General features: G+C 39.0%; 2 protein-coding genes across 2 annotated transcripts; one reads left to right on the top strand and one right to left on the bottom strand.

The window, feature by feature from the left end:
* The first annotated feature begins 119 nt into the window (after positions 1-119).
* Positions 120-4796, top strand: uprt (uracil phosphoribosyltransferase (FUR1) homolog (S. cerevisiae)). The gene is made up of 7 exons (XM_072438596.1): positions 120-407; positions 700-742; positions 1271-1340; positions 1430-1492; positions 2843-3004; positions 3549-3647; positions 3791-4796. The coding sequence occupies exons 1-7, from the start codon at positions 178-180 to the stop codon at positions 3895-3897; spliced, it is 774 nt and encodes a 257-aa protein (XP_072294697.1). The 5' UTR covers positions 120-177; the 3' UTR covers positions 3898-4796.
* Positions 4797-4963: 167 nt separating this feature from the next.
* zdhhc15b (zDHHC palmitoyltransferase 15b) lies at positions 4964-8477 on the bottom strand. The gene is made up of 11 exons (XM_072438583.1): positions 8248-8477; positions 7897-7923; positions 7726-7820; positions 7527-7647; positions 7200-7269; positions 6720-6752; positions 6522-6642; positions 6269-6401; positions 6054-6180; positions 5781-5893; positions 4964-5509 (listed from the first exon to the last, which is right to left on the bottom strand). The coding sequence occupies exons 1-11, from the start codon at positions 8369-8371 to the stop codon at positions 5469-5471; spliced, it is 1005 nt and encodes a 334-aa protein (XP_072294684.1). The 5' UTR covers positions 8372-8477; the 3' UTR covers positions 4964-5468.
* Positions 8478-22979: the final 14502 nt, after the last annotated feature.

Here is a 22979-nt window from a genome sequence, read left to right on the forward strand (position 1 = left end):
CAATTGTTTACTTTTTGACAGCTATAGTACATTTTTGAACGACGGACGGGTGAGATTTTGGCACACATCGAAGCCAAAAGGAGGACACGTTGTTCAAACAGGCGGCTGCTGCTTTTTGTGTCAGGCTTTAGCTCAATAAAAGTGCGCGCGTCTCTCGACTCGGTCAAGTAGCTCAGGATGCCATGCCATAACCAGCAAGTGAATAATGTCACCAGTGGCCAAGAGCACCCAATGAAGCAAGTACGATTCGCCAATAGCACAAACAATGTGCCCGGAATATTGTCGGACAATGATTCAAGTAATGTCACTATTCAACCCGTTAATAACCAAGACAACCTTGGACCCCAACTAAAGCTGTTGCCTCTGAATGACCAGATCCGAGAGTTACAAACTATTATCAGAGACAAGTGAGTCCTTGCTTTTCTTCTTTGTGACGCAGAACATAACAGATGACCTGTTTGACCTTTGTTGAGCTTATAATACTGCAGCAGATAATATGGTTTGTATTCACACATTGCACATGTTCAGACTCAATGATGATCAGCATGTCTTTGTCTGTCTTTGTTATTATTACTGCATATTACACTGTAACAAACATAATGATAGTCATTTCAGCTTTTCATTTGAAGATGTTAAAAACATGATGTGCAATATAATGCAATAGCACTAAACCTGTAATGTTGTGCTTTATGCTTTCAGGACAACCAGCAGAGGGGATTTTGTATTTAGTGCAGATAGATTGGTAAGATTACAACTCAAAAAGGTTTTTATTATCGTATTAAAGAGAAATGGTCTCAAGTTTTTTTTATTATTATTTTATTTTATTTTTCTGGTCCAAACACAAACAGAGCATGTTAACGAACGTGAGACATGCATTTCAACATATTAAGATATTCCTTTATTGTCCACACATGGGGAAATATTCATGGAATATTCATCCATTGTCCTGTATTCACACTCTCAGACACACACAGAATCAGCGTTGACACAGTGGTGTCCTGCCCAAGGACACAACAACAGTATTCACCGCGCAGAGGTGGGATTGAACCTGATCTGCCAACCTTCGGACTGGGTGCAAACACTGAGCCACTGCCACCCTCTCAATGTCCATTTACTACTGCACTGTTTGTCCTGAAATCTATCCATAACTACTGTCCATACAAAATTAAAGTACCTTGTGATGCAAAATGTATTATCATAATCATGATGTTGCAGACATTTTGTTTTGATCACTAAATATCTTCTGTAATAGTTTTATGTTTGACCACAGATTAGACTAGTTGTTGAAGAGGGTCTAAACCAGCTGCCGTATTCAGAGTGTACAGTCACAACACCAACAGGTAAAGCATAAAGGGTCAACTTCAGGACAAAAGCTGAAGATCTTATATAAAGTTTAATTTGTTTCATTGTTTCTGTATTAATTATTCAGGGTACAAGTATGAAGGTGTGAAGTTTGAGAGAGGTAATTGTGGTGTCAGCATCATGAGAAGTGGTAAGTCAAATCTGCACAACCCCAAGAAATAAGACAAACCTAGTTTATTTTTAAAGCACAATTTACACACAAAGTCACTCAAAGGGCTTCAGAGGAAATGACGATAGTTTAGATAATAAAAAATAAAAAAATCAAGGTCACTATTTATAAATTATATATCAAAATGTATAGCCTAATTAAGCTACAAAGGATATCATAAAATGGCAAATGATATTAAAGCCGCGATGATGGCGACCGCTTTCCCGCCCGTCCATGTTTTCTGCTGCGTTTTGCGGCATACCAAACGACGCTCAGTAATTCTCCATTGATGATTGCGTAGTTTGCGATTCAAATAATTGTTTATCCTGACAAATTGCAAGATCGTGCTGAACGCAGACCTGAGCAGGGAGAAAGGAAGAGAGCCTCGGTGACCCGTGACTTTTCATTGACGTTCAGAGGGTCAAAAATACCCGGAATAAAGTAAAGAATAACGTCTAAAGAATAAAGTCCTCCCTGTACCTCCGTCACGTAGAGTAAATTTGTTACGTGGGTATTAATTATTTCCAATCAGACCATTAAAAACGCATTAGTGAGTGGAGTATGAGCTCCGTGGATCAATTCCATTAGGTGTGACTTATCCTGGAAAATGGAGCCTTTTTTGAGGGCGTGTTACGCAGAGACCGTAAAGAATATCAACATTCTTTTGGATATTTATTAAATTTCAATGTCTCTAGATGCAAAAAGTGTTGTTTTGAGCTCGATCGGACGAAAAACCTAGGACAATTTTGAAAAAAGAACTATCAACATTCAACATGGCTGACTTCCTGTTTATCATACAGCAATGCTGCCAGGTAGCTCTATCACTGTCCCAAGTCTCATGTGCCTAGGCCAAAGATTTCATGTTTTTCCTTTTTTGAACTAGTCGCCACTGTTGCGACAGGCGTTCTCGCAAGCTCCATTTTATTTGATTTCAGGCCGTGCCGATCGCGTCTATGTCCCCATGTGTGACATTCATCAATGTTAGGGGGTCAAAAATGCCCGAGTTGGGGCAGAAAACCATGAATAATAATAATAATAATAAACCAGAGAAAAACAATGACTCCTCGCATTCCATGGAATGAATTCCAAACCAATTCTCGAGCCAAATAATCTTATATTATATCAATATTTTTTTTAGTTGTCAAGTTTACTGCTAAACAGATTTGTTTTTGGCCTTGGACACCATCTGAAACATTATTTTCTGATAATTTTGGGTGCAACTTGTGCAGTGTATTAATCTTATATTTTGTAATAGTAATATTTGTAGTAATATTTGTTTTATAATTGTGAATTACATCAATTAGTTTTGATTTTGTTTTTGTAACTTCACAGGTGAGGCTATGGAGCAGGGTCTTAGGGACTGTTGTCGCTCGATACGAATCGGCAAAATCCTCATCCAAAGTGATGAGGAAACGCAGAAGGCCAAGGTCTATTACGCCAAGTTTCCCCCTGATATTTACAGGAGGAAAGTGCTGCTCATGTATCCCATCCTTAGTAAGTACAGATTACAAATGCAGCACTTTGCTATTGTCTACCAATACGATTCAAATTCTCCACCTTTAATTTCTCTATAAATGTCAAAAGATGTTCACAATTTTACAGTTTCCTGCAGAGAAGTTTCTCTGGAATTGACCATTAATGCACGTCTGCATTTCCACATCATACCCATTCACACTGTTCTGATAATTATAGCTCTTAGGACGAAATTATACACTGCCTGGGAGATGGCCACCAAGCTACTGAATAGGGCCAACAAAAATAGTGTCTTAATAGCCCTGGTTCCCCAGTGGCACAAAGTAACATTTCCCTGTTTTTAATGGTGTCATATGCTCAAGGTTTGAAGTATGTTTCACAATGTCAGTAATGGAAAAAAAGAAAGAAGAAAAAAGCATATGTTCTTGCTCATGGCTGCGTCTTTATCCTTTTGTAATCACAAAATGTTCAGTTCTTTCAATATGTTGCAGTATTTTGAAAGACTACTCAAGTTTAAAGTGACTTACTTTCCTTGGTGATAATTTGAGTGTTTATGCGCCTGCAGGTACAGGAAACACTGTGATTGAAGCAGTGAGAGTGTTGCTAGAACACGGTGTCCAACCTCGACATATAATCCTCCTCAGTCTCTTCTCTACTCCTCATGGTACGTTTTACTAATGTTTTTAATAGTAATAATTTAATAGTGCAAGAGTTATCAACTGGTCTTAATTGTTACAACATGAAGAGAGCTTTTGAATGAATACATTGCTTTTCAATGCTGCTAATGCACCATTTTATTCTTTATAGGAGCCAAATCAATCATTGAGGAGTTTCCAGACATCACCATCCTCACCACCGAGGTTCACCCAGTGGCTCCGACACATTTTGGCCAGAGATATTTTGGCACAGATTAAGGAGCTCTGGGCCAGACACACACCTAAGGGACACGATCTTATCTTTATTTTATTTAAATATTCTTTGAGTTTTTCTTGTTTGCTCTTGTTGTTTTGCCAAATGCTGACATTCTCAGAAGTATGCAATGTCAGGCAGAATAGGAGTTGTTTTAAGTGTAATCTGTGGAGGATACATTCTTAATTATAAAAACTTAAATGAATTACATTTTATTTTGCATGTTACAACACAGATGAATTGATAAATTTATACTTGTCAAAAAGAGATAAAAACAAAATTAAATATATGGTCCGTTTTGTTGCATTTCAGTCAGAGGCATAATGGCATTACTTTACTGAATGTAAGGATTTAACAGATTCATTATAGTGGGTACAATATGTATTATTTCACTAGTGTAGTTTCCTCAAGGCTGGTGAGACATCACAATTTCTCATTTAATGCACCGACATACAAACACTGCCAGCAGCAGTTAATACAGTGAATCTGTAAACCCCCCAAAAAGCTCCACATTTAAACAATAAAGACAATATACTGTATCATACACCCCGGCTTGTCCCAACACAGCGATAATCATGAATATGTTGCTGTCTATATTTTCATATAAAAGCAGCATTTGACTTGGCTACACAAACATTTACATCAAATAAAGCACAAAAACATCAGAAACCTCAAAACACCATCCAGACAAAGGCCCGACATTATGTACACATACATTTTAGTGCACCGTCAGCACTTATGAGAAGTCAAGTTAAGACGGCATGAATAATTAGATGTTATTTCTAGCATTTAAAAAAGTCATACAGAGTAAAAAACATATTGCAGAATACTGATCTCTACCAACCAGCGGATGAAGATCAGTTGTTTCATCTACATATTTACAGGTACCTGCATATTTAATCAATCCTTAAATATAAAACTGAAATACAATATACCTACAATAGTGGCCTTTCTCACTGGGAAGGTGGACTTGGTTATGTCAGCACATTCCGAAAAGAACACACACCATATTAAGAAGCCAACAATATGATATGTTAAAAAAAACAAAAAAAAAAACTTTATCTTAAGAAAACAGTACTTTACTAATTCAGTTTAAGATACATTCTTTGGGTCCATTTGAGATGAATTATTCAGCAGGAAAAGTAAAGTTTACACTGTTATTTTAAAATTCAATTAACAACACAATAACAGAACAAAACAAAAACACTCTTTACCCTTGTCCCTGTCTACGATGATGCAGGCCTGTGCAAACTTTTCCACACTCAACAGGTACAGGTCAAGTTATATGGTGCCACATGGTACACTCTTACAACGAACTCGACACCTCAGGGTCAAAAAACAGATTAGTGCCAAGGCGGAAGCTCATCAATTAACAGCAATTCATCTGATAGAAGATGACACATTGGAAATACAGACATGGGAGTGCACAAGCTCAGCCTAAACACTGATTATTCATTTGTATGCATCAACAGATTTGGCCCCCCTTCATTAATTCCAATAATAATTTGCCTGAAATAAATCTACAACAAGGAGTTCAGAAGATGAACACAATCTTAATAGTTTTTCTATTAAATAACTACTCCATCTCAATGGTGACTGACGAGTCATGCTCTCCCACTGAAAAAGGGGGAAATAAAAAAAAGGATTAGCACTGAAAATGATAACTGCATGTATTCAGTGTCCTAGTCTAAGTTCAGCATTTCGCCACCAGGTGGTGGTAGAATGCCCAATATTTACCTTGTGACATGCAAACATAACTTCCATTACAGCAAACAATTCATGACAAAAGACTTTGCTTTTTGTTTTACAGTTAACATGTCATTCTACAGGAATAACTGGATGTAAATTTGAAAACAATTGCAATTCTCCAAGACGAAAAGTCTCTTACCAAAGCTTCCTTCCTCAGAGCACTCATCTGACTCCTCCCAAATCTCTGAAGCTAATAATGGATTTTGGGACTCACTTTGACTCTTCAGGGGGAAGAAGTGACCATTGCCTTGGCTGATGAGTACATTAAACATGAGACATTAATAGTAAAAATTGGTTCAACTCAAAACTTTGCTATGACAAAACAAGGCTGTTGCAACACTAAACATTTCCCATTGTGGGAAAAATACATTTTATTTTATTCAATATAATCTTAATCTACTGAAATGTTTACCCGGTAAAGACTGGGATGAACCACAGTTTACGGTCTTCTCCAAAAACCTGCCGCAGGTTTCTTCGAATCCCCAAATTAAACGCATTTTTGTCTGGTCCATTGACAAAAACTGGTGCAGAAAAAGCCTCTAAAATACAAATAATATACATAAATGTCTCAAACAATGTGCCAAACTAGTACTCTATTAACATTTCCAATAAACACATGATGCTTGCCTAAAGTGGATCGGTTTTTTGCCACTAACCAACAGTGATAGCCAAAAAGGAACATGAGACTGACGAAGAACATGACCGCCACAAACATAAGGAAGAGCACATGGAACTTGGCAGGTCCATTTGGCAAATCCCCCTAAGCCACCAAAGGAAGAGGTCAAAGTGCTGATGAGTTTACAAGATATCATATTTTACAGTCAATGATCATTCGATTATTATTTTACATTTCTATTCGTGACTCATGCATGACACTTACCACCCAGAATTTGAGGAAATACTGAAACACTGTTGCTGCAATAAACACACAGTAAAGGATCGAGTACGACAGGAAGAGAAGAAAGAACTTGTAGTTTGAAAATCCCACACAGTTGTTCACCCTGAAAATGTCAGACACAAATTTACTGAATTAGATCTGGTACAAGAAGTCCAAGTCCAGGCCTATAACTTTACATACCAAGGGCAGTGATGGTCCATCTTCAAAACACAGCTAAAAATAAACACATAGATCAGATTTAATACAATAAAGAGTGAGGGTGAATGTTAATATTACACTACACATGTTTAGTTATGAATAATGTAAACTGGACAAGTAAGAGAAAGCTTAAGAAGAAGAACAGCTCTTATTTCATTAAAGCTATTACCCCCCTAAATATTCTGCGGGACAAATTTTTATATAAGTATGTACAGTGTTTTTTGCATTATTAACTTTTTTACCAGCAGTGTTCAGTATTCGAATATAGTGACGGCAAAGAAAACTGACTGAACATTACTGCAAACACATCACTCGTTTGAAAGGGGATTTCTGATTTCATCACAAAGGGATATTTGTGCCATCAAAACAACACCATCAAATCATGACAAATCCAACAACAAATACTTCTGGCCTTGACCAATGCTTCTACGTGAATGGAGTGAAGAGGAAAGGCGGACTTACGTTTCACAAACCGAGCAGTGGTGACAGCGGTCAGGCTTCAGCACCTGGCAGCGGTCACAGAACCTGATAGCTGGAGACAAGAGGATGGCCAGTTGAATGAACGACATTTGAGACACGCGTTACCCTTTGCTTATTTCCTGAAGCCTCGAACTTCGCAATCAGCACTAATGAAAGAGATACATTGGCTGATTACACTGGATGAGGATGCTCCGAGGCCCTCTAGAGCTGATTACCTTAAGTCTAGTTGTTACCTCACTGGGTGCACATGACCAAAGAGTAAAAAAAAAAAAAAAACACACAAGGAAATTACTTGGATGACACTCTTACCTCCAGATTGTGCCCGGGTGGAAATGGGCAGCTTTTTTCCAATCTCCACAAGGATCTGTTTCTGAGCATCAGGCCTCTCCTCCATCTCATATCTTTCTTTGTCTGAATATGAAAGCTGAAACTAACAAAATGACAAACAAAAAAAGTCAGTGCGAGTGTCGTCAGTAGATTTTGAGTCAGTTGTGGTAGGCTGGTTTACCTTTTTACACGGGGAAGCAGGAGGAGTGAATATGGACTGCCAGTATGTCCATGAAAACATCACAAAGCAAATATGAAACACTAGAAGATAGGCCACTGCAACAGCACAAGTACAATTCATCAATCAGATCACATGTAATGAAGAGCAACTCAAATGCAATCAGACACTTACCCTTTTCAAATGTATTACTAATAGTGACTGTAACATAAAAGCAAATAAAACACGAATTAAAGGGTACAATGTCATTCTTCTGAGTGTGATACTATGTAATAAGACGTGAGATCTGATTATTCTTTGTTTCAATCATAAATGACTGTACAAGACACGGTTTTAACAGATAATTCAACTTTTTTTTTTTTTTATGTACTTAGACGTGTATAATCTCAGTAAAAGACGCTCACGAGCCGTTTCCGCTTTGTTGGTCGCATATTGCTGTCAACACTGCTGTGCGGAAATCTGCGACGTCGCCGGCACAAAACCGTGACAAAATCACAACAAACCGACGCGGGTTCGCATACTCACACAAGCACAACTCGAACACGTAGGCATAGTACGACCACAGGACCACGGAGGTGATGATAAGGACGGGGATCCAGGAGAAAACCCGTTGACAGCATCTCAAACCTCTGGAGAGAGCCATATTCATCTCGCCTCGGGAGTCATCGGCGCTCGACTACTCTTCCTGGGATTTATCCGCCACAAGCGACTCGCCGAGAAAATCGCATAGGGTTGCCAGGTTGGGTGATTTTCCGCGCGAATGGGCTGCATGTCTCCTGAATCTGTTAAAAAAAAAAAAAAGAGAGAGAGAGGAAAAATCAACTTTAGGAGACTCGGGATCAATGCGTGGGGTTTAATCTTATCTAAAATAGTTGTCTCGTGTTTGCTTTACAGATCAATAAGCCCACAGTGCACGTACACGTACAAGCAGACCAGAAACATCACCACAAAACGAGCACCAAATACTGTATAGACTAAGCTTTTTATGTTTGTTTGTATTTGTTTATTTATTTATTCATTCATTCGTTCATTCATTTTTTTATTCATTTATTCATTTATTCATTTATTCATTTATTCATTTATTCATTTATTCATTTATTCATTTATTCATTTATTCGTTTATTTGTTTATTTATTTATTTATTTTAACTTATTTTAACGAGCCATGCCAGGTATTTTTGTATAGTCAAGCCTACAATTTGAGGAATGTCCATTATAGGATCGATGGCAGTTTCATCGATGAGCTGGTAAAACAGGTAGGGTCACTTGTAGCTGCCATGGCCCTTAACTCTGCAAACACAACCAGGGGCCATTTAATAGCCAGAGGGCCACACTGACAGTCAATACAGCGACTCATTTAGTGTCAAAAGAGGTTCAACTGTGTCATCAATCTGCCCAGTCTCGGAATTGAGTGTATGATTGTATGGATCAGTAACATTTGGATAAAAAGTAGGGTAGTATTATGGCAATTGGGGCCAATCATAGACTGTGAAAATGTACACCAGCAATTAGTCTCAACTATCTTGCAGTTCAGACAAAAATGGCGCGTGTTGTGTCGAGATGCCCACTGGGGGGCGCTGTGTGATTGTAAAATAAATAAAAGTAGACTCAGATTTAACAGCTCTTACATTTAAGATTCACTCAGTATAAGATTCATTTAAATGTTATAATTAAGAAATCTTTTAGCAAATTTCAAGGTAGCACATCCAAAATTCCTGTAAGAAAAAACCTGCAACTATTTTTTGTCCTAGGCCTGACGACAGCAAGCTCTCTGGCAACAAATCACACACCATTTATTCATCAGAAGGAGATCTCAGCCTGTATCAGTGTGTATCTGTGTATACAGTGCATTTGGTCAAAAAGTCAAAATTTAAATCTGCCATAGGATAAAAATAAAAATAGGCTTACTATGTACACAAAATGTAGAGTTGAATTTAAATATGTAGTGCAGAAAGTGAAGAGTGCAGTGTGTGGTTAAATTAAAGTGGCAGTGCCAGCCTATTGTTGATCCTATTGAGGGCTCCAGACTTTACCTGTGGGCCAGTCCTGCTTTTAATGGTTCACTGTACCACCTGCTGTCCCATGTACGTAATGCAGAGACCCGCTTGGTGCTAATCCTGGTAAGATAGTGGTGTGAGGTGAGCTGCACCCAAATTTGACCTCCTCTTTCCATAACACACGTCCTCTCCATTCTTTCACTAGGCTCTCCACTGCCTCTGACATTTTATTCCACTTCAACACATTGTCTGTGGTTGGCTCTCCATGTGTTTCCTGCACTCAGACTACTTTCTTCTCTTCAGGCAACAGCGTCGGCAGCTGAGCGATGACAGCTCCTCTCTCATTCAACTGTGCACAGGAGACAGGGAGTGGCCCACCATCCATCAGCACAGCAGCAAACCCGTCATCTACACAGCCACTGTGATCGGGCTAAACAGTAACAGCCTTTTAATCAAAACATTTGCCACAAACATCTTTGCATTAGCAAGTTGAGACAAACTCCGCTTCTCAGTCATGCCTGTGTTGGAGGTGCATTCCTGTCCGTCCTGGTGGGAGTCTACATAAACAGACAGTAGGGCTGGATGAGAGCCTTTTTGGGGAGAAGTCATGCGTAGCTGCAAAGAAGTGTGAAACCACAGGGACGCACAATGCAAGCCTATTAACTGGCAAGGCAGGCATAATGGCTGACACGGTCCAGTTACTGGAGTTTGCTTCTAAGCTGCTGCTCTCCGTTCTGCCTTGAAGATGAAGTGGCACTTAAAGTACATTTATTTGACCCCTGAGACAGTCGTGTCATGCGGGTTTGCAGTGTTGAATGATAGTGATCCTAAGTACACGGGGAGTTGGTTCATTAAGAGGTGTATGAGGGACAGTATTTTATTTGTGTCACAGGTTGTCTTGTACTACAGGCCTAAATAATTCACTCACTGGATTTACGATGTGATTGGAGTTCCCAGTTCATTCCCTGCGTGCTTCACTGTCTGGACAAACAATCCTGACCTGTGTTTGAAGTCAATATGAAGCATATATTGGAAAGTCGACATTCATCTCCACATATTGTCATTGGTGAGCGGCCAGATGATCAAAGGGCGGCTGCTGCCCACACTTACACGAATGGTATGTGTAAAAATCCGGGTTGAGTAGACTAATTAGCAAGAGAGGCCAACTCAAGAAAACACAGCTATGATTTCATAGAACATGGTCTCACGTGTCATTTACAATTTAGCGTAACACAAGACAGAAAACAACTTAATGCATTCTACCATTAACTCATTAACCAACATTAATTCTCTGAAAGCTGTATAGGTGCTTGTTGTGCATTATGCGTGCAGAAAAATGTCATTGATATACATTTTTTGTATAAATACCTTTATTTAACCAGGAGGACCCATTGAGAGAGACCTGGCAAAGGCAGAAGCCAACACAATCAACACGGGACAGAAAAACACAAAATATTACATTATGAAAAACGCTCTCTCAGGAAAAACATTTTCAAACAACACACTATTTATAATGTTCTTGAAAGTATCAAGTGACTCTACAGCTTCCAATTTAAGGTATTTTTGTAGATTATTCCAAGACCAAGATGCAGAGTAGGAGAAAGGTGATTTTCCACTCGAGGCACAAATTAAAGAGAATAATGCATGCAATTTCTGCATTGGAACGTCATACTGCCTAATGTGAGAAAGACTACAGGGCTGTAACTGCTGCGTCTCAACTCTGTGATAGACATCCAGGATTTCAGACGTCTGCTGAACCGGTGACGTCAACATGTAGTGCTCAATGGAGCAAGAGAAGACCCGTGTTTCTGCTCATATTCACACCTAACAGCAGAACAAACAATGACAGAGTGGGGAGGACTTGCAGACACCTCACCCAGCATGTGTGAAAATAAATCGGCTCAAGGGCGGAGACCTGTGTGTCTTCAACAATCGTGGAAATTTGAATGGTTATGCCACGTGGAGGGCCATATGCTTTTTAATAGGACCACTTTATTACACCTTTGCATGTCACATAATGAGCACATATTGTCTAATGATACCTTTCCATCAAACATTATTACTGTATATGGAGCAGAACATCAGAGGGCTGGTGTGCTCAGCTTTATTGGCATCAAGTGTGCTTTTATTCAGTGAGAGGAAACAGGCCGTGCTTCGCTGTATGCAAGAGTCTTTAAGTCAGACCGTCCAGTTGAGAATGTGTGCAATAACCACAGATACAACTGGGAGTGTGTCTTTTTCCCCCCATACTGTCTCATGAAACACATTGCTCTGTGATGGTGCTGTGGGGAACAACTGAGGTAAGCGGTGTGAGGCCTCATTTGGTCCTGGCGGTCCAAACACTACACTGACACAGCCGAGTAGGTACATCTTATATGCGTGTGCACGTAAAGACATGTGGACGCTTCAATCCGGACGGCTGCTTTGGCGGATGGCAGGGAGTGGCGAGTGATGCATCTGAGGCGCAGAGCCAGATACGAGATGAGACAGTTGACCAGAGGAGATGCAGTTCAAACATGTTGTGCTGCGCGCTGACAGGCTGGTGCTGGAGCTTGAGCCGATGCAGCAAGGACAGGCTGAGCAGGCAGTGGAGCTTCTGAGACTGGTGAAGGTGAAGCATGTATCAGAGGTTATGGAGAATATGTCTAGAAACAATATTTTTGCAGGATAGTAATGAAAAATGACAAGATTGACCTGTGCGCTGTAACAACTGCATTTTCCTGGTCATCTACCATAGAAGTGCCACTTGAGGATGTAAAGTGCGGTCCAAATGTTATTGCTGAGAATGGCAGTAGCAGATGTGCACTGTGCAACCAGCAGTGCATGGGTTCAAATAAATAATACATTTTCTTGGTATCTCCAGATTTTAATTTATCTTGTAAGTACAGAACGGCCCCAGTTGACACAATGAAACCGTCGGAAACATTTTTTATATCGCTGTTTTTGCCATTTCTGTTGTGAATAACGTTAAAGAGCATTTTCCCCATTTCTTTGTGGAAACTGCTCATGTCATTATTATTGGAGAAGAGATTCCAGAGGGACAGGAATCTGTTTCCATTCCTTAATCCAACACAAAGTCACATAGCATCAGACAGGTGGACTCAGTGTGCATTAACAGAGCCAATTCAATTAGGAGACAACGTGACTGGAGGGAAAATAGTCAATAGTTTGAACTTTAGAGCTTTGAAATGGAGGGGTGACTATATGTGACTATGTACTGCGACATTGATTAGATTGTTGGCTTAGTCCATACAACGTCTGTACAAAGCAATTAAAAAGCATACAATTGTTCTCTCACACCCATCAATGTGTCTCAATCATAGCATATGACACTCTCAGTGTCATGCATGAGGTGAGTAAAACAGAAATATGACCCAAAAACAGTTGTCTGAACCCTCAGGCCTTCATATTTAAAACAATTAGTACTTGATGGTGTTGATGTGTCTGTCCATTGTGGTGTGTTACTTTAGCAGCCAAATTTATCTGTGCTGGTCCTGCATCTGATCGACCCGAGGTGCATAGAAACATTCATAGAAGCATTTGAGATTCCTAGGACAGTTTTTGATAACATGTGGGGCAGAAGTGCATGCTGTCGTGTCCTAGATCCTTCACCCACAGTGCCTCCAGTGTCCATGTACGCTGGTGTGTGAAAGAGAGTGTGTTGTGAGGGTGAATGTGGGACAACAGATGAAAATTAGCCCATGGTTACAATCCCACGCACTGTCCCGATCAAATAAAACAAATAATAATAAACTGAATACTGTCAACTGTCTGGGCCTTAACTATAGAGTGAGAGTATGAACAGAAAAGTGCACTATAACTGCTTATATTGAAATAATCTACCACTGACAATAGTCTGTGCTCATGTTTAGCTTCTAGACTCAGCACTGCTCTGGTGTATATTGTGTTATTAAATGCAATATGTTGTGTTGCTCTTTGTTTCCTGCCAAGAGAAAGCAGATGGAAATGAATATAATCCCTATAATCAAATTAAGTAAACCCATAAAACTACCAAAAAAAGATGAGGATTTAATTTTCTTTAAGTTTGCAAATTAAAGCGCTTGAAGATAATTACTGATAATGAAATGCATTCACTTGGAAATAAAAGACGTACAGACGACCACACTACACAAATGTAATGTTTATACATTTTATTTGTTGCGTGTCTCGCAGCATCTGCTTCTAGTGAGCTGATATATCGTAGTCACAATACTGTGTCACTGCAGTTATCCTTTTATGATTATTTGTCAGGGATCTTTTCTTATGATGCTGATGTGTTCAAACAGAGGAGAGTGCCTTGAACTTGGCTGCACTCAGAGTGTGATGTGTGTGCGTCTGGTCAGGCTGAGGTCATTTGGGTCAGATAACCCCCACCGTTCACGTCTGCGTTCAACACATAATACAAAACAGACACCCATACTAACAGATCCCGGCCCTTGACTGATGATATTGACTCTCTTTCCAAAGTTTGCTTTTCTCTCTTCTCTCAATCAAATGTTTGATCAGCGTTGCCATGGACAATTAGTCTGATTGCACAGGCATCAAAGGCGAGTGAGGTCTGAGGTTCTGAGGGCCTGGACGCACAACTGGACCAGCACGAAAACAAGCCTCATGTCTATAATTTCGATCTCTCATGTAATCACACAAGGTTTAGGGAAGACTTCAGCTATTTCAGCTATGCCTACGTCTGCCAGCACAAATCATTACAAAGGCACAAATCATTACAAAGGCACAAATCATTACAAAGGCTCATTGGTTTGAGTCAACTTCACACCCTTTAAAGGTGTATTTCACACACTCATATATAATATACTATGAATAGTGTAATGAATACATGTTACAATGCTTCAGATACAGTATGTACAGTACATCGATGCCTTTCCTCGTGACATCATGATATCAGCCTGAGAGACCATGAGTTTCACAATGAGATACACAGACACTATGACACTGCTTTTTACAAAAGGGCCATTTACACTCAAGGTGATTGCTTAATGACTACTTTAATTATACTCATAATTTGATGATATTTAAATAAAACTATGAGCTGAATGTTACAGAGACGACTAATTCAATGTAAGTATATTTACAACATCAAAACTATTTGTTTGCCTAAACAAGTATTACTTTTCTTTTTCAAGATAAATCATTTCTTGTTCCTATGAATAATAGTGCCAGGTTGTCAATTCAATCCCAGCTTGATACCTGTTGTCTTTGTGTCCTTCGACAAGACATTTAAACCACCTTCTCTTCGTTGTCATGGTGTTCTGAGTGTGAATGTGAACAATGAATGAAAATCAGTCTCATGGGTTCATTCGCTATCCTCCTGACCATAAACAAAACTAAAAAACATCTACAAAAATGTGGGGACAGCTATGGGACGTTTGTAAAGCATTGATTGTCAAAAACAATGCACTAAACAAGCTAATACGTGAGGATTTATCAGTCAAATAAATACAGTCTATCTGCACAAGGTGCCCCACCCTAACTGGATCCAGATGAGCTCCATCATGTCATACTTGGAGGAGAACCAATCTTACATGACAGAAGTGGGTGGATATTTCTGAGGTTCTGATAAAAGTGGAGAGAGTAGGAAAAAACATTTCTAGGGGACACTCTATTAAAGAAAAGGCATGAGGTCTTTTCCACAGCTGTTTTACACATTGGCCTGAACACAGGGCCTGGTAATAGGAGTTTTAGGCAGTGCAGAGGCGTGCTCCGCTGAGGGTCATTTTATGCTTTTTGGGGTGAGGAAGAAGCGCAGGACCACACACACGGAACCTGTTTGTTTCTCCAAGGAATGCAAAACAATTTTAAAATAATCTTAAATCATTTCCTTCCAAGGACATGCAGTTATTCATAAACTATCTGAAATAGTTCACTCAGATACAGTAAATAAGTGTATGCGGGTCTATTTCTAGTGCCCCTTTTTACCACACAGTGGTATGATTTACCAGTCCAGAGGTCCATGCATGATACTGAATGTTGTCCATGCATCATGCAGATGTTGGCCTGTGATTACTGTTTACTCTTACAATAAAGGCCTGGGACAGAATCACATTCAATCGATTACAATGGGACCTTTGCTCATATGTGCATATGAGTCTTGTGCCATGTAACCAGAAGCTGAACATGTAAATTATATGATTGAGAATATTCGTTGTAAATATGTAAGTGTAACTTAAATTGTTACCACAAGATGGCAGTAGACATTTCAGTCTGCATATGAAAAAGTGCCTGGTATATTAAAGCTGCTATCGCGTTTTCATATGAAAACAAAACAAAAAAAATAGTCGAGTAGATAAAGAACATTCTTGTAAAAAAGGAGTGAAAACATGAAGTCAAGGAGACAGACAGCAATGACACACTTGAAGATGAAGATGAGAGATTGTGACTTGTGAGAGTTTCTCATCCGTGTGACTGTTCCTTCTGCACTTAAAATGTATAACATCTTGAGCTATTACAAGCAAAAGTAGTTTCATATGTTATGTATAACTTCACACCCTGTTATAAGAAACGTTAGTTTTAATTATTTCAAAAGGTCCTTGGCTATGGTTAATTGTGGTCGTAATGAATGATCATAAACTGTATGTGGATAGTACGGCCCCCACACCGGAGTGTTCTTTACACTTTTATTGTGTGATTTATTTTATTACTTGTTATCTTTTACAGTTTTATTGTATGTGTTGTTTTTAGCCACTATTTATTATTATTGTTATTATTATTATTATTATTATTATTATTATTCATCATTATGGTTAGGAGCACTGGTAGTGCAAATCTATAACATGTTTTGTATACAGCACTGTGGAAACGTTTTAGTTTATAAAATATAAATATGTTTTTTTTAGATTGAAACTGCTAAAACATGAATAATTAAAATGTATTCAGAAAATACTAAACATTATTGCATCAGATCGATAGATATCTTTATAATATACCCAGAGAAAATGTAACCCTGAAGAAGAAATTTGGCATTTTATTTGTCATAAAAAAAACCTAAAGCTTTTTGTCAGTTTGTCTTAAGTTAAGGGCAAAACCATGACTGCATATAATTGTAATTATTATTTTTATCCCTTTATTTGTTCAAGCATGTTGGATCCTGACACCCATAATTCTGAGGTCAAACTCTTCTTATTTGATGGTAAGTCTTTTTTATATTCAATGCACACGTCATAATCATCATCAACAAGATAATTTGAAGTTCACATGACTATTTATGTAAAAGGTTCTGAAATTCACAATTACAAGTGACTATCTATTATCTAGCACCATCACACAAGCATTTGAAGGTGCACGGCACAACCTTTTATGAGGTGTTTGTCCCCATGGAGATGTTATAACTTTGAATGCTCCAGAGTATGGCATTACATCTTTATTCTGTAAATATTTCTATTTTGGATGTTTTTGTCACATAATAGTGACAGGGAGATATAAGGTTGATGCCATACTGTTGAACATTAGGCAAAGAAATAAAATCTCCATGGAGACCGGAAAAGTTAAACAGTGCACTTTTAAATGAAACATTTGCCTACAGAATGTCATGTGTCTTGCAGCTCCATTCTTCCATCATGAACCCAGAATAACAGACAATTATACAAGGTTCAAGGTTTAAGGATCCGCTTCAGTTTCATGTTCAGCCAGAAGGATAAGTCTCTATTAGTTCACACCTTGTTTTGCGATGAAACATGCTTGTGCTAGTTTTACAGGTCTTGGCCAGTGATGTCGAAGATCCACAATGGCCTGTAAAAGTCTGTGGAAAGTCAAGGTAGTTGGCCCCTGTGTGCAATGAGACAGCGACAGGGATGGGAGATACAGGCCATCACAACAGTAATGTCAAAGAGTGGAGAAATGAATCCATGGAAAAGACATATAATCCTCATTACAAAGGCTTTGGCATCTCCCTGTATGACACATGTGACTGCTGAACAATTATGTGCTCTCTAATCCCATCAGTTTGCCAGCACACAGCCTTCTTCGTGGCTTAACCTTTTTACTTTGAATGGAATCTAGCATTTACAGACTATGTCATTCCTTCTTTCCCGTCATGCTTTTAGCTTGTTAAATCCAGTGTTATGGATTCGTAGCATGTTTGAGAACAGCCCATTTGAGGTCTTCCTTAGATTTGTTTCTGTATTGTGTGATTGTATATTTGCACTGTTTATTGCCGTGTCTGATGAGAATAGTTGAATCGCTACTGGAGATGTTGTTGGAAAAACATCTCCGTTTCTATCCTTCACATATTCTGTAGTTTTAGCAGCTGTAGTGGAGCGTGCAGGTTTAAGAGCACCTCATGTCAGTGTTGATCAGTCAAATATGTGTACTGGTAGTTTCGATCTTCAGTTTACTCACCGCAACTTGAGTGGGTAACAGTGTTTTATTTTTGTTTTCGTGTTTAACATCTTTTTGACTGTTCTTTGTCCTGTTCTTGATTATTTTAACATTGATATTGTTTTTTATGTAACTAACATAACATAAACAATCTTTATTACCAATATGCTAGATGTTGAATATATGTTATACTGACTTTTTACTCAAAGGGAAACGTTGTTATTGGCGCATGACTTTTCAATTTGTGAATGGAAGATTGGCACATTTAATTCTATTTATTTATTTGATAAGGACATTGCATATTAATGAACATATGTAAATGACAGTGTGAATATGTCAGATTACAGCAAAAATGCTAATTTCCATTTGTACGAAAAGAATTACAAAATATTACAAAGTATTACAAAATCAAAACAAAACAGTTTAGAGGACTTGTGAATGGTATCACTATCATTTAAAGTTTATTTCCAATTGAATTACCTTTTTATTGCAGAGCCATTGCTGCTCTGTTTAATGGAAACAGAAATGCAACACCAAAGACACATGTTAGGCAACAATTCATTTTTTGTCTGAGGAGCGTTTGTTTACCTGCTTTACATGTTCCAGCCACTTCCTGTTGCCTTCCTCAGAAGCGTCACGTGATGGTGTAGTGACGTGTCTCTTGTAAGCTGCTAGCCTGGTTTTGTCACTGAAAATTACAGTCTATTGTGTATTGTCTCGAGCTTATCCCTTACTATCGAAATTGAGTTTGAAACTGTAGTATTGTGACAACACTACTACTTAGACCTTGCTTGGGGATCTCTAATCCAGCGATGGTATTTGTTATTTTCACGATGTGGCTTTATCTCTTGCAGTGGTCTGAAATGGATAACAGTTAGAAATTAACCTTCACCAAAGACAAAACATAAAAAGTGGGGCGCCTCTAGTCCACCCTACAGTGGAAACATAACACAAACCAGACCCAAGCGGGCCACACTGTTCTGCCCTGGACCCCGGGTTTCAGTGACCCTTGACGGCGCTGCTCCAGCATGTCAGCTTTGGCGGCTCCTTCCTTTGGACCTCTGGGTTTCTTATCCAAATCGCAGTCAAGCTTCAAAAATAAAGAGCCCCAGAGACCCTTTCCGTGATCGCACCGACAATGTGTCACAAACTCCACATTCACTTATTCTGTTTTACTCTTTCTTTTCTTCATTTTCCCTTCCGTTTTATGATTTTACATACTTTTACCAGTGTGGTGACCGCTGAAGAATGGTTCCTCCTACCTCCTTGTCTCCTACATGTGAAGACGTTATTTTGTTATTGTGTTTCTTGCTCTTGATTTCTATGGTGACAGTGCACTTCCCAGGAATAATGGCGGCTGGGGGATTAGGAGGCGTGAAGGCAGACGGATGGCTTTCTCATAAATAGGTAGGAAACTCCTGAAGCTGGGTGGATTGGATCTGCAGATGTGTGACATGAACTCAAAAGTCTAATTGGAGGCTTTTCTATCACTCCGAGCCGTGAAGAACTAGGGTCTGTTCACACGCTTTTTGCCCACTCTATAGACTGGAGTTTCCTCTCAATACATCATAGTAACAACATCTTCACTTTTTAAGCGATGATCAGATGCCTCCTGCGATATTTATTTCTCATTTTCATGTTCATGTTGAGGAAGATGTTTAATGACTGGGTCAATGTAACGCCTGCTCCAAACAGCTTCAGAACCGCAAACGCCTCACAAAACCACATCAAAACTCCAAGTCAAAATACATATTTTCATTCACAGACATGCTGCAACCCAGGACCAGGTACAGGAACATGTCCTGCACCTTATTTGGATGCAATTGCACTTGTATAACTATATATCTGAGCATATTGTAATGAAACACAATTTCAACAAGTGGTTTTGTCAAACAAATGTCAACTTTGGAAGCCTCTCCAGAGAGCAAGTTTAGCAGCTCGCTTGAGTGTATGTTTGTGAGCCAGAAACATTCAGTGGCTGCTGAGCTCCATACTTGCCTGACCGCAGTAACCACATGTGAGCCACAGCTAAGACTCCAAAGCCAATTAAAGTGTTATGAAGTGGAGTTCCCTTTATTTATTTATTTATTTCTGCTGGCAAGTAACAGCTGCACAGTTACTGTAACTGTGCAGTAACAGCTGGCTGCTCTGGTCTAAGTGCAGGTCCCTGTGAGGCCTGTACTCACCACAGCGAGCAGACATCAGACAGTTTACAGGAAAGGCCCGTCCTAGACACTGCATAGCAAACATACTGCCGCTGACGCACTGACCACGTAACCATCACAGCGACGTAACCCTGAGCACCTGGTTATGCAGGAGTGGGATTTCTCCTGAAAACATGCTTTCCTCAAGACTGACGCTATATTGAGACTCACACTGCGTCAGTGACTTTTTTAATCTAAACGTGTCAAAAGGAAATCTATTTGTTTTGTAAAAGTAGGTGCACTATTTTATTATAAGAGATTATAAAACATGGGACTGTACTTTTATGATAGGTGTTTACAAGTGTTATGTTTCCATTCGATTTTTATAGGATCTATATTGCTGTTGGACACAAGCTCTATTGTATTTTGAGCAGAACATATTAGTTTCCTAACTAACTGCTGTTATAGTCCCAGCCTTAAATACTATTCATATGGACAAAGTGATTTCATTACATGCAGGGAGTTACTATCAGACTCCTACTGCAGTCTGCAGAAACGTACTTTAACTCGGGTGGATTTGTGTGGCTGGGTGGTTCGCCCCCTCAGTTTCCCCATGGGAGCCACAACCATGCTTTTCCCAGGCTCCGCTCATATTGTGTGTCGCAGGTGGTTAAGTACAGAAACAGTGACAAAGATTTCACTCCCACTGCCGTGTTAAACATGAGGAAATGTGCTTGATAATGCCTTGACAACATGTTTATTTCTCTGCTATTTTGGCCCAATAATACTTACATACAGTAATACTGACGCAGGCCTCAGGCTGTGACAGGAGCCTCTCTGAAGCTCGTATGATGCGACACAGCATCGTCTTGTTGAGTGGGAAATTGGTTCTTTGTCTCTGGCCCTGTCCTTCATTTTGCACATGATATAGAGTTTAAAGACCTTGAGGGTACCTCAACCTCCTGATGCAGGAATGTTTCACTCTGTCGTCACCCAGACAGAAATTATTTTATGTCTGTCTACAAACCCAAAGGAGAGATAAAAGGAACATTTCTTTTATGGACCCTTTACAGTATAACAGCGTAACACTAATTTCTTCATATTGTCTGCAATGCTGCACTGAAACTATGCATTTGGACTATCGGTATAGCTCCCACTTCCAAGTTTATAGTTTTTAACCACTACAGCAAAGCAATGCATTACCACATATGAACTTCCACTTCTATAGACTTGACAGAGCCCACAATAGAATTGTGAAATGTATGATATTGTGTCAATATCAGAAATACAAAATACTGTTCTGCTAACATTATTTTATAGTCAGCTTCACTGCTTGTGGAAAGCAAGCTTCCATTCTCATGGTGCACGTGTGATGGATGGAGCTTGTTTAAGGCCTGTAAGATGAACTCACTCACTCCTTTTTCAGCCTCATCCTATGCTCCTACCTGTAACATTTCAACCCTGGAAGGAGCTGGACTTCTCCCCATGGGAGTTCTCATCTCTTAGTAATGGAAATGGGAGGTTTCAAATATGATAAGAAGATAGATCTGCATGACTAATCACTATTAAATCAATTAGTTTTTAAGTAATATAATTTACTGTGCAAACTGTGCAAAATATTGTATTAATATTGTATGTTCTTAAATGCATGGGCTTCTTGTTTTAGTCAAGCAGTTTATATGTCAGTCTTCTCTAATGTTAATGTTCATGGACGTGTAAAAAAATACAAACAATAATAAATTAAAACTGCAATGTTATCGCTCGTCAGAGAATTTGTAAAAAAAAAACAATAATCAGTAATTACAATACTTAATATTTATCCAAAATCATGAGGCCATAGAAGATATTTATTTTCTCTGTACAGTGCAAGGAGCCATGGGAACAACGAGGACTAATGTATGCATTTTTTTCTACTTCTACAAAAATAAATTCCTTCCATCAGTCGACTATATGAGACGATGCATATTTGTTTTCCCCTTTTCCTCTTTTCTTCAACCCCAATCAGTTCCTGCTGGACTTACTGCATTATTCCATGGAAAGTAGCTGACATGAGCAGGTGTTTCAGGCTTGCGAGCTGATTGCCAGAGCGAGTGGGCTGCAGTACAGCTGACTGTCGGAGCTAATGTGAAGTGACAGTGCCTCTGAAGCTGCCGAGAAAACAGGGATCAGTTTGCTCTCTAGGCCCGACCCACAGTTATCAGGTTAGCACAGGTTAAAAAACTAATCACAGCAAGAACTTGAACTTGAGTTAAAGAGAGAGAACTAACTATATTTAAGTAACAGATCAACACATTTTAGCTGTACAGTATCCCATTATTCAAGCAACAACTGAACAGTATATGTCAGCAAACACATAACCATAACATTTCTAAAATGCATTTAACAAAGTTCAAATTTTCAAATTCTTTGTGATTCATGTTATGACACAAGTTGAAATGTGTCTATATTTATATTCCTCAGCACAGAATTTACATAGACAAATCCATGGCTGGACCAGGAATAATCAGAGTCATTGATGAATATAGTAATATATCACAAATCCGTACATTCGAAATCTTTTCAAAATATGTTTTCATTTTAGATTCTGGAAGAAAAACGTGCTTATCACAACATCAGCAATTGCTGTATTTTGATTATGATTAAAGTTAAAAGTCAAAGCATGAAATCATGGTGGTTCCACTTAGAGCACTGTAGATAATTGTGGATTTATTCAAGGATCGCTTTCCAAGTCCAAGCTTCAAATTCACACATTGGCTAATAGAGCCGTCTTTAATGAAAGCAGCTCT

The sequence above is a fragment of the Eucyclogobius newberryi genome, unplaced genomic scaffold (genome assembly GCF_026437365.1).
Source record: "Eucyclogobius newberryi isolate DKJ021-1_F unplaced genomic scaffold, fEucNew1.0.hap1 SCAF_11, whole genome shotgun sequence".
NCBI classification, from domain to species: domain Eukaryota; kingdom Metazoa; phylum Chordata; class Actinopteri; order Gobiiformes; family Gobiidae; genus Eucyclogobius; species Eucyclogobius newberryi.

Bases quoted from the DNA above. Each gene is read 5' to 3' on its own strand.
- uprt (XM_072438596.1), top strand. From the start codon at position 178: ATGCCATGCCATAACCAGCAAGTGAATAATGTCACCAGTGGCCAAGAG. The intron at 1,493-2,842 runs GTAAGTCAAATC...GTAACTTCACAG, and splicing joins TGTCAGCATCATGAGAAGTG to GTGAGGCTATGGAGCAGGGT. The intron at 3,648-3,790 runs GTACGTTTTACT...TATTCTTTATAG, and splicing joins TCTCTTCTCTACTCCTCATG to GAGCCAAATCAATCATTGAG.
- zdhhc15b (XM_072438583.1), bottom strand. From the start codon at position 8,371: ATGAATATGGCTCTCTCCAGAGGTTTGAGATGCTGTCAACGGGTTTTC. The intron at 6,643-6,719 runs GTATGTAAAGTT...TGACATTTTCAG, and splicing joins ATGGACCATCACTGCCCTTG to GGTGAACAACTGTGTGGGAT. The intron at 6,402-6,521 runs GTAAGTGTCATG...TTGGTGGCTTAG, and splicing joins ATTTCCTCAAATTCTGGGTG to GGGGATTTGCCAAATGGACC.